The following is a 15,127-nucleotide window of genomic DNA, read 5'->3' on the forward strand; positions in this document are numbered from 1 at the left end:
TGCTGTGCCCTGAATGGTATATTTGATCAGTTTGATTCAATCTAGCAAGATTCAGTTTGCTTTCCCTGCAGCTCTCAGGAATTAATATAGATCTGGGTGACTGTTTTTACCAATACTGTCAAAACTGACTTTTTACTGCACACTTGTCCCTGCATCACACAAAATTAGAGATGCCTCAATTGTCTTGGCAGATATTCGACAAATATAATCAAACTTAAAATGAATTGCAGTATATCCCACTTTTAATGTGTGTGTGTGTGTGTGTGTGCGCCTGTGAAGTTAAACTATCGTGTTTGAATTTGACTGGCAAAACGTCTGGTATATAAGACTGATCTCATATGTCAGATTTTTGGCAGATTACTCAGTACATCTCTAATTAAAATGATCTTATGCAAAAGTACCGATAATCAAAAGGATGTCTCATGGTATATCATGTGTAATTCACCACAGAGAGTTGATATCTGAATCACTTTCCTTTTCAGTTTTTTATAAACGTGTCAGCCACGTGGAGGTTCTGAGTCAAGCCAACTGGACCCATCATTATTCAGTCCAGTTACAAATCTGCAGCCAACCCAGATGCTGCTATTAAAAGGTGCTGCTGTGACGGACGCCAGATCCCAGAATGCCCCCACAGTGAATATTTCTAGACTGTGACTAACCACCATCTTCATATTTCCCAAACCTCTATTACAAACATTACAGTAATCAGAGCTTTTCTGACGTTAAAGTGCTCCTTCCAGGCATTGTCAGACTACGTGGTCATGTATTTCCAAAATAAGTAATTCCCCCTTCTAGGAAACCTGTGGTTTCAAAATTGGACCGTTGCAATCTTTGTTGTTTTCTCTCATCTGTGTCCATTTGGCCACTCTGCCATTAGACCTGTCAGAAGATGGATGATGAATGTGATCTGACTTCTGGTCTGGAAGTTATTGGGGAAATGTCGTCTCCCCTCTTTTTCTCCCCACACAGACTCGCACACGTTAACGTTGTATTAATGGATGCCATCTGTCTGTTGTGTCCTTCATAAAGAGAAGAGCAAAAAGTACATTTTCTGTTCAGAAATGGACATTTTCCCCAATTTATCAGTCAATAGTCTTGAGTGCGGAAAATGTTTGAGCTATTGATTAAGACTAAATGGTCACTGTGCTCTCTGTCCAAAGTGCCCTTCACTGTTTGTTTTGTAGTTCAAGTAATGGAACATCATATTGACATAATGGCTTCACCATGAGAACAATAAAGCAGTTGTCCCTTTTCTCCCTGGCTGTACCTCAATGATGATTATGTTTTATTATTTAGTAAAGACATAAAGTATTAGCAGTTTGAGACATTTTGCAGCCTGACTATCCCCCCCCCCCCCCCCCTTCACAATGAGCATCCATTAAAGCCTTTACACTGTGGTGTTGATAGGTGTCGCTCGTGCAGTGGACTGAGAGTGTCGGTCTGACACTGGTGGGAAGAGACCAGTCCTCCATGCAGCTGCGGACCCCTACTGGCCAAATACTGAACTTCACCATCCTGCAGATATTTCCCTTCACCTATGAGAGCAAGAGGATGGGCATCATAGTGCGAGTGAGTGCCAAGATAACTTTGTTACTCTTCTGTCCCGTTAGATTGCTGGAGCTGTTGTGCATTTTGTTCTCTTATGCTCGTCAAAGAAATTGGTTTTTGATTTCCTACTTTCCAATTGCTGAAATACTTCTTTCAGTAACTATGTAGGTCAGTGCTTGTTGCTAGGAGGGCGACGTGACACTAGCTTTAACAAGACAAAGAAAAGAAAAAACATATTATTATTAAAGCACAGTATCTGTGAAAAAGCTCACCTTATCACCTCTGACTAGTTCTGATGACTAACTTTACTTTTGTTGGCCGGGCTACAACTCAGGAAGCCTGGGATTTTTAAACATCCTCATGAAAATATTTGCAAAAGCTTTGTGGATACCAAAATAAGTTTAGCATTTCTAGGCAACACAAAGTCATAAAATAGTGCATGTGACCCTTTGCTCACACGGGTATGGACTGGAAATCCTGTCTGTGTGAAACCTACTAGGTAACGTAAGATGTAACCGCTTTTATTTCCTGTTTTAAATCTGAATAAACTGTCGATTTATTGTTTTCAAGGACGAGTCTACGGGAGAGATCACTTTCTACATGAAGGGTGCTGATGTGGTGATGGCCGGCATCGTCCAGTATAACGACTGGCTGGAAGAGGAGGTAGATCTCCTCCTTTTTTCACAAGACGTGATGAAGATGTAACAACAGTGATTGTACCCCTGTTATAAATAACTCACAGACTAACCTGCTGAATCCAGATGTTGCTCACTCTGTTTTCTAGTGCGGGAACATGGCGAGGGAAGGCCTGAGGGTCCTCGTGGTCTCAAAGAAGTCTCTCACAGAGGAGCAGTATCAAGATTTTGAGGCAAGCACCGTCTCATGACATTAACACGCAGCGATCTGAGGCTTAGCTCTCATTCATGCTAGTACAAGACAATACTTGCACACTTATAGTTTGTCGGCTTTATGTTTAATAAAGACATTGGAGCTGGTAAACCGCAGAAATATCAACAATTTGTTCGATATCTCCTATGTGCCGATTGCACTCCAAATCCACCCAAATGCAGAATGATATTTATGCAGCCATGTTCAGTATTTCTAAATGTCAAAGTGTGTTGCTGAGTAATTAAAGTGACCTCTGACCCCCACCCCCCTCCAGTCCACACACCCCACCCTCCCAGACACACACACACACCCCACTCATTGTTTGAGCAGGGTGGGGCTGTCTCCCCTGAAGTCCTCAGCCCCAGGCCCATTACTGGAGTGTGTAATTGTGTGAGCAGAGCTGGTGGGCAGCAGTGAGTCACCAACTGAGTCACACACAGAGTTTGTGTTCCTGTATGAGTCACTCTCAGATTGTTTTTGCTTTATCTCACTCGCCGATTGCCCTGGAGCTGAGAAGCTGGAGATGGCCGTTAACATAGCTTTCTAAAACATAGTAGCTTTAACGGCTGCTTGCAGGCAAATACCTGAAAGTTTATATGTAAACTTTGATATCTGATATGGATGTTTCTGGGGGTGTGTCATTCATGCTTGAGGGTGCAAAACAATCTTCATGTATGCAAACTGTATGAACCATCCCTGTTAGTTTTTTATACTTTTCTCTCTTGTGTTTGTCATGACTTCCTTGGCTGGTTTCCTTCTTTGTTCTTACAGTAATTCTACTTCATTTAAAGTATTTTCATCTCCCACTCAAAATATTCCTAATCCTCTTCTGCTCCCCAGGCACGGTACGTCCAGGCCAAGCTCAGCGTCCATGACCGCTCCCTGAAGGTGGCCACAGTGATTGAGAGTCTGGAGATGGAGATGGAGCTGCTGTGTCTGACTGGGGTAGAGGACCAGCTCCAGACTGACGTGAGGCCCACCCTGGAGATCCTCCGCAACGCAGGAATCAAGGTGTGGTGTGGGGGCGGGGGGTGCAGACAGACTCTTAGCTCACAGTAGCAACAAACTTAAGAAAACAAAAACATAGAGGCAAGACGAGTACATGTGTTTTTCAAATCTACCGACAAGAACAAGCCTCGTCCAAGTGCCTCCCTTTAGTAGAAAAAAAAGGATTATAGTGAATTATAAGGACATTTGAAGCAGTTTTGGTTGATGGTTGATGTGAACTATTGATGTGAACTATTTTTTTTTATGGAAATGAGAATGTGGTTTTGTGCAAGGGAGGCAGAAAGCTGATCAGTCACAGAAGTAAAAGTTGGGCCGATCGTCCCCTTTGCTCTTCTTAATTTAAAGAGCTGACTCGCCACACATGTGTAAAAACACGTTTACTCACTTGGCTCCAGTGGTATCCAGCAGTGCAGAGCGGTTAAGTGTGGAGGTTGAATGGGATTTCAGTTGCTCACATACTTTAAAAAAACGAAATTTAAAATGATCAATAGCTGTTTCTTCCGCTTTGAGAGAATTTCTTCAAATTCGTCAGAAACGTCCACTCAAGAATGAAGTCATTAGAATTTGGTGGTCAAAGGTCAGAGTTTTTTGGCAATACAGATATGCTTATTGTAAAAATTTCACACAGATGTCTAGTGGGATAAATGATGGAGTGAGGTGATGAACTTTCCTGGTTGGCAGATGCCTCCAACCGCGAGGCAGTAATTCTATTTCTTTATGTAATTCTTTTTTAAACCATTTAAACTCTATAAGCAGCATCCATTAAGAATCAATCCGAGACAGAATGTGGATGCTGTGATACCAATCTGTATGATTACTGGTGTGTGTCTTCTGTTTGAAGCACAAGCACCACGATGAAGTAAACCATGTGTGATCGTAAGATAAGTTCACAAACTTATCCCAGACAGAGCGCTTACAGGTAGCTTGACGTCAGTGATTAGGGTCTTTGATCCCTGGAATTTAGCTTTCGTTAAAACCGATTATGGAAACCTTTTGTGTCATGTAGTAACGCGTTTGAGTGGAATTTCTCTTCAATCATCAGTGCATCTTCTGAATCTCAAAAATGATCTTCCGCTACATGTTACTTTCTGGTGTCTGTGTAGGTTTGGATGCTAACGGGAGACAAGCTTGAGACGGCGACATGCACCGCTAAGAACGCCCATCTGATCACCCGCAACCAGGACATCCATACCTTCAGATCCGTAAGTGCAGGACATGGACCTCTCTTCCTCTGGTGTGGGTAATAGTTGATTTTAGTACCACAGGGTGTGTCCCGGTTCAATGCAGCGCTGACAGTTTCCCGACTCCCTCGACCCACGGGCATCCCTCCTCTGTGACTGAGGCCCATTAGCCCGTGGTCATACAGCCCCACACAACTACGCATGCAGCCCCAGTCAGCATCCACACGGCTGAATAAATCACCTCCCACCAGCGAAAGCATCCAAGCCGCTGTCAATGAGAACAAACAGGCCTTCGCTCAAACAGAAAGGAGAAACCAGCCAAACCACTCCCAGAGGGAACATGCAGAGGGCTCACTTCCTAATTTGTTTTGCAGGTTTCGGGCTCTTTCGCCGCTTTGATAGTCCCCTTCTGCCTTCCCCTCTGGAACCGGGCCAGAGCAGAAGGAGCGGCTGCCATATGGGAAGGTTACAACTTGCGTACAACTGCGGTCACTGGAAGAGAATAACAATGGTTGGCACGGCTTGAAAACCTCTGTCCCAGTGGACGGGGGAGTGCTGACTGGGCCTGCAACACATACATCTGGATTAGCTTCCTGGTGGCCACCAATGGCCTGATCTGGATTGACGTATGAATAGTCAGCGGCTGAAGGATATTCATACCAGAGCATAGCTCTTGTTGACAGATTAACACCATGCCCTGTCAGTGCTACATTTTAAGTCTATATTTGAACTCTGAATTGAATTTTATAACACTGCATTCTTTCACTTCCCAATTCCCCATTCCAAGTTAGATTTGAATGACTTAATCCCTCTCTAAAAGCACTACATAAACATTCACCAAATGGTTTATAACACACTATAATCTTTTTATACACCAATCTAAATACATTTTAAGTGTTTTAAACCATTCTGCATTTTTAATGGTTATATACTTCTAATAAATGCGAAATTAAAGTGTTACTGCAATTTAGTATGGATATTTATTGTTTCTCTTGTGGGCGCATTACTCACTTAATATAGCGCTTATTCAATTGTATCATCTTATTGATTTGACACGGGAAGTATGTCATGAAATTGTTTTCCAAAATGATGATATTTGAAGTCATGTTTCCAGGCAAATAGTAGCAGAAGGTAATATTTTGTGTGTTTTTGCCTGAATGTCCCACATGTTGGTAAAAAGGACTCTCTGATCCGATCTCAATGAGTTCCATGCAGTCAGTCGTGTTTTTTAGATCACAATGGCTAACAGGAGAGAAAAGGTCTGACTAGTACATCCGCAGTTGATATGGGGAAAAATATATCACGTCCTATCATCCAGCCTCATCAGTTGGTTATTAGTTGGATGTTCGGCGGGTATTCGGTTGTTCTAACGTTTGCCATCGTTGCACCTGGAGGGAAACACGCTGCTATTGTTTGAGGCTACCTGTCTGATAACAATCAGGATGCAAAGGCTGCCAGATTGTCATCCTTGATAACTTATCAATGCGAGTGTGTTTTTATACTTGCTTTTCAAATGCGGTTTCCATTGCCATAGGTGACAACCCGAGGGGAAGCCCACCTGGAGCTCAACGCTTTCAGGAGAAAACACGACTGCGCGCTGGTGATATCAGGAGACTCGCTTGAGGTAAACTCTTGAGTGCGTCTGTGCGTGTCTAACCCTCCACCCACCGACTTATCTCTCCGTATGAAACTCTGCCATGTTTTCTGTGTGATGCATGATAATATCGCTGCAAAGGATGCATCTCTGGAAGTGGTATCTGTGGTTAGTCGCTTTCTAAAAAGCAGTATGCGTTAAACTGTAAGCTACGACGAGGTGTTGAAGACTCACAGCTGAGATCCGTTCTATTCGGTGGCCTAAGTTTCTCACTCGTCCATTTGGTGGATTTCTTGCAGGTTTGTCTGAAGTACTACGAGTATGAATTCATGGAGCTCGCGTGTCAGTGTCCCGCTGTGGTTTGCTGCCGATGTACCCCCACTCAGAAGGCTCAGATAGTCCGACTGCTGCAAGAGCGCACAGGAAAACTCACCTGTGCTGTAGGTGAGTCGATAATAGAAACCGTCCCAACAGCTTTTTCATGGTGGGATTCAGTCTGTACAGCTTTTTTTTTTTTTTTGCTTTTTTTTTTTTTTTTACATTTAACAAATTCTATCCACATCCTCCTCAAAACATATTTATTTGTTGCAGCCACAAACCTCTCTCACTCACTTCTACTCATCTCTCCAGTACTCCCAGTAACACAGATACAATGCCACAACAAAGCATTAATGCTAATATGCTATGCATCACTTGATGATGACGATGACAGCCATGGCTGGGTGATTAATCGTACTGTTGTTGTTGCCTTTAAATAGAATCATAGCAAGTTATTGTGTTACAAAGTTCTGACATTGACATCAGTGATTTGTAGAAAGTTGTGACTGAAAAATAAATGATTGAGGTTTTTCACACATGTAGAGAGTTTTGTAATCTAACACAGCTCACTGAACTGAACATCAATCATTTTATTTCGTCATTGGAATGTTATTTTTTATTGTGTTTTACAGTCATAGCCCTTTTATCTCGCCCATTATGTAGCAAATTCCCCTCACCTGTCTGTGGCCATAGTTCTGATCTCGTAATCAGGCCAAATGAAGGGTGTGTCCCGTGAAATACATGCACAACACTCTCACTAAAAAGGTTGTATTGGTGAGTCACTGATGTGAATCCCGACACTTCCATGGCTTTTGTTTTCTCTCAGGGGACGGAGGAAACGACGTCAGCATGATCCAGGAAGCCGACTGTGGCGTGGGAGTGGAGGGAAAAGTAAGACTCGCTCTACATCTCATCGCCTCACATTGACGTGTCGCTCTCTCACAGATTTCTTTTTTATTTTTTATTTTTTACTTTGGTTTTCCTGTCAAGACCTCTGTCACGTTCAGAGACATGTAGAGAGACATGCACACAGATGATTCCTCTTTACGAGGATCCATTGTCTGAGTAGAGGAAACAAAGATGACAGGATGCCTTTGTGCTGAAGCAAAAGTCTCTCATCATGAGTCTCTTGTACTTCTCTCTCTCTCTCTGTAAATTCCCCGTCGAGATGTTTACTTTGCTCAATTTTTATTCTTACTCCCTTTCTTGTAAGAATTAGTTGATGCGATAGACGCCACACTTATGTCCATCAATTAAAGATAGCAGCCAGTTAGCTTAGCTTATCATAAAGCCTAGCAACACCTGTGAAGCTCACTCATTAACATGTTAGATATTGTTTTTGTAATTCGTGCAAAAAAACCGTAGTGTAAAAAAACAACAGGGATTATGTACACAGCTATTTCTTTGCTGGTTTTCAAATGTGAATATTTTCACATTGTTTTACTCTTTCATGCCAGTATACTGAATTTCTTTGGGTTTTGGACTGTTGGTTGGCATTTTAGAAAACTCACAATGAATCATCTAATTGAGAAATCAGCAGAATATAATTTATTATGGCATATTCAAAGTTGTTACATTTCCATGCACGTCATGTCTGCAGGGAGTATTTGTCCACCATCTGTCTGATTTTTGTGTTTCCTTCTAAACAAGCTATTTATCTGTCACTGAACGACCACAATAAACAGCCCAAAGCCTGCTTGGACCGCTTGTAGCTTGTCCTCACTGGCCTCTGTGCTGTGTGTTTGACAGGAAGGAAAGCAGGCCTCGCTGGCTGCCGACTTCTCCGTGACTCAGTTCAAACATTTAGGCCGTCTCCTCATGGTCCACGGTCGGAACAGCTACAAACGGTCTGCAGCCCTCAGCCAGTTCGTCATCCACAGGAGCCTGTGCATCAGCACCATGCAGGTAGAGCACAACTAACACATGGTGCCCTTTAGGTCTTCATCAGACATGTTGTAATGACGCATTGGAATGAAGTATTTTTTTAACAATCAAAAGTCTGACCATGAAATACTCCCTCAAAACTTTACATAGCACATAACATGTATCAAATGAAGATAAAACATCACATAATGAGAATAATAACTGTTATGTTTAACCATGAATTTTACCACAAAATTATACAATGAGAAAAAAAATTAAATTTGCAGGTCAGATTTTTTTTTTTTAATTGCAGAGTAAGAAAGACTTATTTTCTTTGTTTAATAAGATCTATTACTATAAACACAGAAAATAAAGTCCAGAGTCTGACTTAGCAGTAAATCATTCATTCAAGGCAGGGTTGAGATTTTACTCGGTTTACTTTTTCTGTTCTGTATCAACGATGACGTTTGTTTTTAAGATGTTCAACCTTAGGTGTTCCAATCACTAGTAAGTTTTATCATCTAAACTATTTTAATAGACACTCAATGCAGTGTAACATTTTCATATTAACTTAAATAAAGTTATCGCTAATATGTTTCCCGCTTCCCACCACTGCCATACATAATACATAATGAGAGATTTTAATTGTCTGTTAAGTTACTATCTATCGCTGAACACAATGCTGAGTGAGCCTGTGGGCTGGCGTGTCTGTGGCGACATTCCCAGGAATTCCCGTCACTTTTTGGATCCCTGGTAAGTGAGAGCCAAAGAGATCGAAACTGAGATTTTCTAGATTGTAACTTTAAAGTTTGGTTCAGGGAGATATCGTTTGTGTTTGTCCACAACACCTAAAATGTGAGGAGGAAACAAATGGGGCGAGGCAGGGCAAAGTTTTCGGGGTGGTCATGGAAGGGTGGGGTGCGCGATGAGTCAGTCAGTGGTGCCCTTCTGAGCCGGCCCCCACACATACCCAACACCGTCCCCTGTCCAGTTCCCATGTCCCAGGCCAACCTCAGCCCCCGCCACGGAGGGACAGCCCATGAGTCACTGCACGTGGACTCTGGGGTTTTAGGGAGGCCCTCCTCCACATGTCTCACATTAACACCAACCGCAGCTGCGACCCGTGTGGTTTGGGGCTGCCTGGATGGTAGGCAGACTAGATGACAGGCCAATATCGGTAAGATCCATAAGTTCAAGACACATGCTAGAATAAGTCAGTGAAGCTCTCATTCTCTGGCAGTAGCACTTTGGTAGAATGAGGGTTATATAGAATTTGGAAAGTGATACCCATGCTTTCCTGCATTATCATCTGTTATGGCATTTGGAATATTGATATGAAAATCATTTTATGTTTCCCCAGGCGGTGTTCTCCTCTGTTTTCTACTTTGCCTCAGTCTCACTCTACCAAGGATTCCTGATTATTGGGTGAGATAAAAGCTCTGCATGGCTGTGACTTATCAAGAGAGCCTTTGGCTGCTTTGTCTCCCTGGCATTTCCTCTTTGTCAACGCACTGTTGAAATGCGAGAAGGGGAAAATGTGACAGTCTTGGCTGGACTGATGTATTTCACTGCTGAATCTAACAATGAAATGTGTGAAACTTCTAGCACTTTCACACTAAAGGCACGTGATGTTGTCTTGTTTCAGCTACTCAACCATCTACACAATGTTCCCCGTCTTCTCCCTGGTGTTGGACAAAGACGTTAAGTCAGAGGTGGCCATGTTATACCCCGAATTATACAAGGATCTCTTGAAGGTATTGAATGAACGATAACACACTGACTGCCAGAGTGTAGCATAATATGCTATACAGAAACATACATGGAAAATGATTAAATATGATGTGATGTTAGTGTTTTCTTTCCTCAGGGCCGACCACTATCTTTCAAGACATTTCTAATATGGGTCATAATAAGTATCTATCAAGGTAAGGAAGAGTTTGTACAAACTTCTAATATTCAGAGTCAATAACTCCAGCTGTTTGTGAGAGAGAAACTCATAACCCAGGGATGGCCAAACCTTTTGGATTGTGGGTCATACACAGAAAAATATAAGAAGACACAGGCCAACGACTTTTTGAATGACTAATACATGACTACTGCAACCTGCCGGTATGGAGAGTTTTTTCCGTTTACGCAGAACGTACTATTTGGCCGTTTACTGTAGTCTTTGAGATGTGTTCAAGTGCAATTCTTTGGCCAAGACACAGGAGACATGTGGCAACAGTCACCCTTCGTTGCTGCTAGTTCTTTGATTTTGGTTTGGTGTTTCTGGGCCTTTAGGCTGTTGAAAGCCGACTTCAGATTCACTCTCGTTTTGGAATGAGCTTTGTCGGCGTTTTCTGCCTTTCATCGTTTCAGGCCTCCGTGGTTGTGTTCCTGCAGCATAGCACTTTAATCACTCTCCGCTCACTCTTTTTCAGGCTAAACATCGACTGTAACGTCAGATTGTGGATTAAACGTTGCTGCTCATTCTTGCAAAGTGTTGGTCTCATTCTCAGGCCGTGCCCTCTGTTTCCCTCCACAGGGAGCATCATCATGTACGGGGCGTTGCTGCTCTTCGATTCCGAGTTCGTCCATATCGTTGCCATTTCCTTCACCTCTCTCATCCTGACTGAGCTGCTGATGGTGGCCCTGACCATACAGACATGGCACTGGCTCATGATAGTCGGCGAGCTCCTGAGCTTGTCCTGCTACGTGGCCTCACTCGTCTTCCTGCACGAGTTCATAGGTGAGCACAAACACTGATATTTCACCCGCACAGAAGGTGACTCTGAGCCTGTGGCGGCGTATTTAATTGAGCCCAAAAAAACAAATGCGGTCTGCGTTCAATTCACTGCAGCCTGATCAATGTTATTGTGCTTTTGCCGACCTTGAAATAGTGCGTCAGCAGTCTGGTGAACATGTTTATTCATATTATGCCTCTGGTGTACAATTAGCTGGATATGAGGAAGGCGAAAGGTGAGTGCATTGACAAAGGGTCCTAATGTGGACGAAGCTCAGGCATACCGTAGTATCAAAGAGGAAATGCCATCAGTCCTGTTAGTTTCCTGTGGACCGCCAAGGTTCGTGTGTTTATCTCAGTGAAGATGCGTATGGCAGGAAACACTCTACCTACTGTTAGATAGAAGCACAATCATAACATTAGAAGGCTGAAACATAAACAACTTTTCAAGAAGATTGTTGGTGTTTATGTTACTCTAGTACAGCCTGCATGTTGCCAGGCAATTTAAAAAAAAAAAAAAAAAAAAGAGCCAATTTTAGTTGTGCCATATTAAGACTTGTGACATATACAATACCCTAACCAAGAGCTTTCCAAGCCTTTATTTTCAGCTTTATGTGGGGTGTGGAGTTCCATTTTCAGCCTACAATCTGGACCACTGAGGACCATGACTGGCATGTGGTCAAGTGTACCCTTTCTGGACACTTTTCCTCCCTCCTTGGAGTCAGACTGGAATAGATTTTAAAGGCTATTCTTCTGTTGCATGTGCAGTTTACACAGTTAATTGGACACTTTACTACAACATTAGGTTGAAACTGTAATGATTCATTTTTCTGCCTCCTGCGTTCGAGGATTGATACGGTTCAAACTAAAGGTTTGGCATTATATTTGACTTATTACCTACTTTACACATGGACAGTCTGTGAGGATACTGTGCGAGGTGAAAGAGACAGGTGTATGCTGCTGTTCTAAAAACAACAGGAAGTTCCATTCTGGGCTACTGTAGAAACATGGCGGTGCAACGCGGCAGACTCCGTAGAAGAGGACCGGCTCCCTATGTAGATGTGGAGGGCTCATTATACACTGATGAAAGCATCATATTTAATTCCTGCCAATAGAGCCCTCTAGATCCTACACACTGGACCTTTAAGGATCTGCATTAGAAGCACGTGTGTGCCTCCAGCCTTAAACAATGTATTAATGTATGTCTGTGTCCTACAACCTCATTCTGATCGTTTTCCCCTTCGTCCATGCCAGACGTATACTTCATCACCACACTATCGTTCCTGTGGAAGGTGACTGTCATCACGCTGGTGAGCTGTCTGCCCCTTTACATCCTCAAGTACCTCCGCAGACGCTTCTCCCCGCCCAGCTACTCCAAGCTCACCTCCTAAAGACTGAGAGGAGACTCCGGCTTCATTTGCTACTGGAAACCCAACAGGAAGGCGCCCCGGTCTTCATCTGCGCTTCGCCCAGAGAATCAAACATGGATTCATCCCCCTTTAATTTGTTCCTAAATGTTCCACTTGGAAATGATAAGGACCGACAATTTAAGTCAGGGACCGGTTGTTTACTGAGAGTTTGTGTTGAAAAGCAGTGTTACTTGCGACACGTGTTTGATGCAAAGACTAACTGATGATTTCTCTATGTGGAGAACACCTGCAGTGAGTTGTAGGTTGAGTTAGTTTAACTGACCTCTTTACTCTCACTGGACTTAAAAAAATGTCAGTGTCCTGAACATAAATGTAAATATGTTATGTAAAAACCTGCGGCTATTTAGCCTGTATTTAATAAATAAAGGGACGGAATCGGTACATCTAATTATGCAGATCCAGTTTGTTTTATAATGTCAAAGATCACATCATGGAAAGTCTCTTACTCGGCTTTGTAGATGTGTCATTCGGGCTGGAAACCTAATTTCTGTCATTTCTACTTCCACCTGAAATAGACAAACCGTTGTTATTGTTGGACGCTGAAATTGACGTAGCATTCTCACTCAGGACTTGATTCACGCTCTCCTTAAACAGTGATTTCTAAATGGAGTTTGAGAATTATATGGTAAAAAGAAAAACACATCTACTGGCTAGACTTTGCATAGAACACACGTCTGCAAGTTTGTGTATTTGTTTATGCGTCACTGCGATGCTACAGCCCAACACAGCAGAGGTGGGTGCGGTTGTTTCTTTTGGCATGAGCCGTGGTGTCTGATGTTAAATCTGTCTTTGTCTCTTTGTATGGACCCTGAGTTGTTAGTGTTTTGGGGAGCGCGGTCCAAAAACGGCCACGAAGGAGTGTTGGTTATTTGCAGCCCGAAAACCTTCAGCCGGGGCTCCCGACAGGCCGTGCGTCCGCAGGGGAATGTGCAGCCTCTCATGTGGCTGCTCAGCAGGCCAGCAGCAGCAGCCACTCTTCAGCATTGCATGATGACTCACTGTAACAGTGACTTAAAGCCATACCTAAAAACACCCCCGTGACCTGCATCCAGCTGCCCACGTTCATGTCGTCTAACCCAGGGCCCCACTCACTTCTCACTTCTGCTAACATCCCACAGTTCAGCTGTGAAAGAAAAAGAAAAAAAAAAAAAAAAAAAAAAGGGATCAAATCATCTCTCTTCTGTCGTATACAATGTGAATAGTGTCAATAAATATAACAACTGCCCTTTGAGAGAAAAGAAACTGATGCCACACCTCTGGTGTTTCATTTCTATGGCGGTGGAGATACTGTAGATAATCAACTAACAGAATAACACGACTACACTGACACTTATTTCAAATCACTTTAGAAATCTGTCACTTTTCTCATGTTTCTTGATGAATCTTGGTGTCAAACAGAGCATCCAGGGTGCCATCATTTCTCTAATATGTTCAACTAAAGTTGTAATCCCCACTGAATTCAGTAAGCTGCACAGAATCTTGTTTTGTACAACCAATTATTACATCTTTACGTTGTAATAGAATCGCAGAACATAAATGATGCTAAATTGAGTTTGTTGCTTGTAAATAACACGTTTTTTAATTTATTAACATGTTTTATTTCACGGTGTTGATTGCACTCAAATCAGCAGAACGAAAAGGGAGAATTGTGTTGATGTCAGTGTTGTGATGACGATTAATAAATCTCATGTTTTCTTTTCCTGGGACATTTTTTTTTTCTTCTGTGACAAAAAAAAAAAAAAAAAAGTCTTTATGTCCAAACAGCTTGAGGGATGAGGCTGCTGTTGTGTTTTTCTCATCGTCTCTCAAGAAAAGACCAAATGGATTGTTCTGTCTACATTTTCCTACCTTGTCTGCAGCACTCAGTCCCAAGCCACGAGTCATATTATGACCAAGTTACAAAAATATGTATTTTCTTAAAGGCTCAGTAACTTCCTTAAAAAGCTGGGTATTGTAGTTTTTACCAAACATTACTAAAACGGGAGAAAAAAAAGTGCATTTATTTGAGCCTTTCTTCCCCCTGAGGATTATTTGGGGCCGCAGGATGGTGTATGTGGGTTTGACTCAAACTACTGTGTGTGTGTGTGTGTGTGTGTGTGTGTTCGTGTTCGTGGTAAAGAAGGAACATGTATGTTTATGTCCCCATTGATTTTATGTATACCCATGTGATTGGTATCGTGAGATTTTTGAGAACTTTGACGTCATTTGGTGAAACAAAGCCACAACATGTAATAATTGAGCTTTAAGTGGCTTAATGATCTTTCCATGAATGATAAAAGTGGAACTAGTTGAGCTTAATGTGGCCTCAAACTAAGTCTGAATTAAATTAAAAGCAAGGTGGCCTGTAATGTGGTCGTTGACATGCCGCTTCCATAAGAATAGTAAAGAAATCAAATGTTTGTGAATGAAACTAACTGTACTATTTTCCTTTTCCCAGGACATTTCCCATACATGGAAACTTGATTTGGACTGAAACCATCAATCACAGTTCGGCTGCAAAAACAATTACAGCTGTTGTGGTTGTGTTCCTCAGTCCAGTTTGTGATGAGGTGTGAGCTACACAGAACATACTGTT

General features: G+C 42.4%; 1 protein-coding gene across 2 annotated transcripts in view; it reads left to right on the plus strand.

Moving 5' to 3' along the window:
• atp9a (ATPase phospholipid transporting 9A) overlaps positions 1-14,258 on the plus strand; it is a 28,064-nt gene extending 13,806 nt beyond the window's left edge. For both annotated transcript variants that reach the window (XM_076098301.1, XM_076098292.1), the window contains exons 15-28: positions 1,408-1,569; positions 2,119-2,211; positions 2,333-2,416; positions 3,277-3,447; positions 4,548-4,646; positions 6,160-6,249; positions 6,519-6,663; positions 7,364-7,428; positions 8,287-8,442; positions 9,761-9,825; positions 10,046-10,154; positions 10,268-10,325; positions 10,925-11,128; positions 12,377-14,258. In XM_076098301.1, the coding sequence (XP_075954416.1) occupies positions 1,408-1,569; positions 2,119-2,211; positions 2,333-2,416; positions 3,277-3,447; positions 4,548-4,646; positions 6,160-6,249; positions 6,519-6,663; positions 7,364-7,428; positions 8,287-8,442; positions 9,761-9,825; positions 10,046-10,154; positions 10,268-10,325; positions 10,925-11,128; positions 12,377-12,513 (1,638 nt within the window). In that variant the 3' untranslated portion in view covers positions 12,514-14,258. The remainder of the gene's footprint in view (positions 1-1,407; positions 1,570-2,118; positions 2,212-2,332; positions 2,417-3,276; positions 3,448-4,547; positions 4,647-6,159; positions 6,250-6,518; positions 6,664-7,363; positions 7,429-8,286; positions 8,443-9,760; positions 9,826-10,045; positions 10,155-10,267; positions 10,326-10,924; positions 11,129-12,376) is intronic.
• The last annotated feature ends 869 nt before the right edge of the window (positions 14,259-15,127 follow it).

The sequence above is a fragment of the Anarhichas minor genome, unplaced genomic scaffold (genome assembly GCF_050575085.1).
Source record: "Anarhichas minor isolate MPS153535 unplaced genomic scaffold, ASM5057508v1 ptg000003l, whole genome shotgun sequence".
Classification (NCBI taxonomy): Eukaryota; Metazoa; Chordata; class Actinopteri; order Perciformes; family Anarhichadidae; genus Anarhichas; species Anarhichas minor.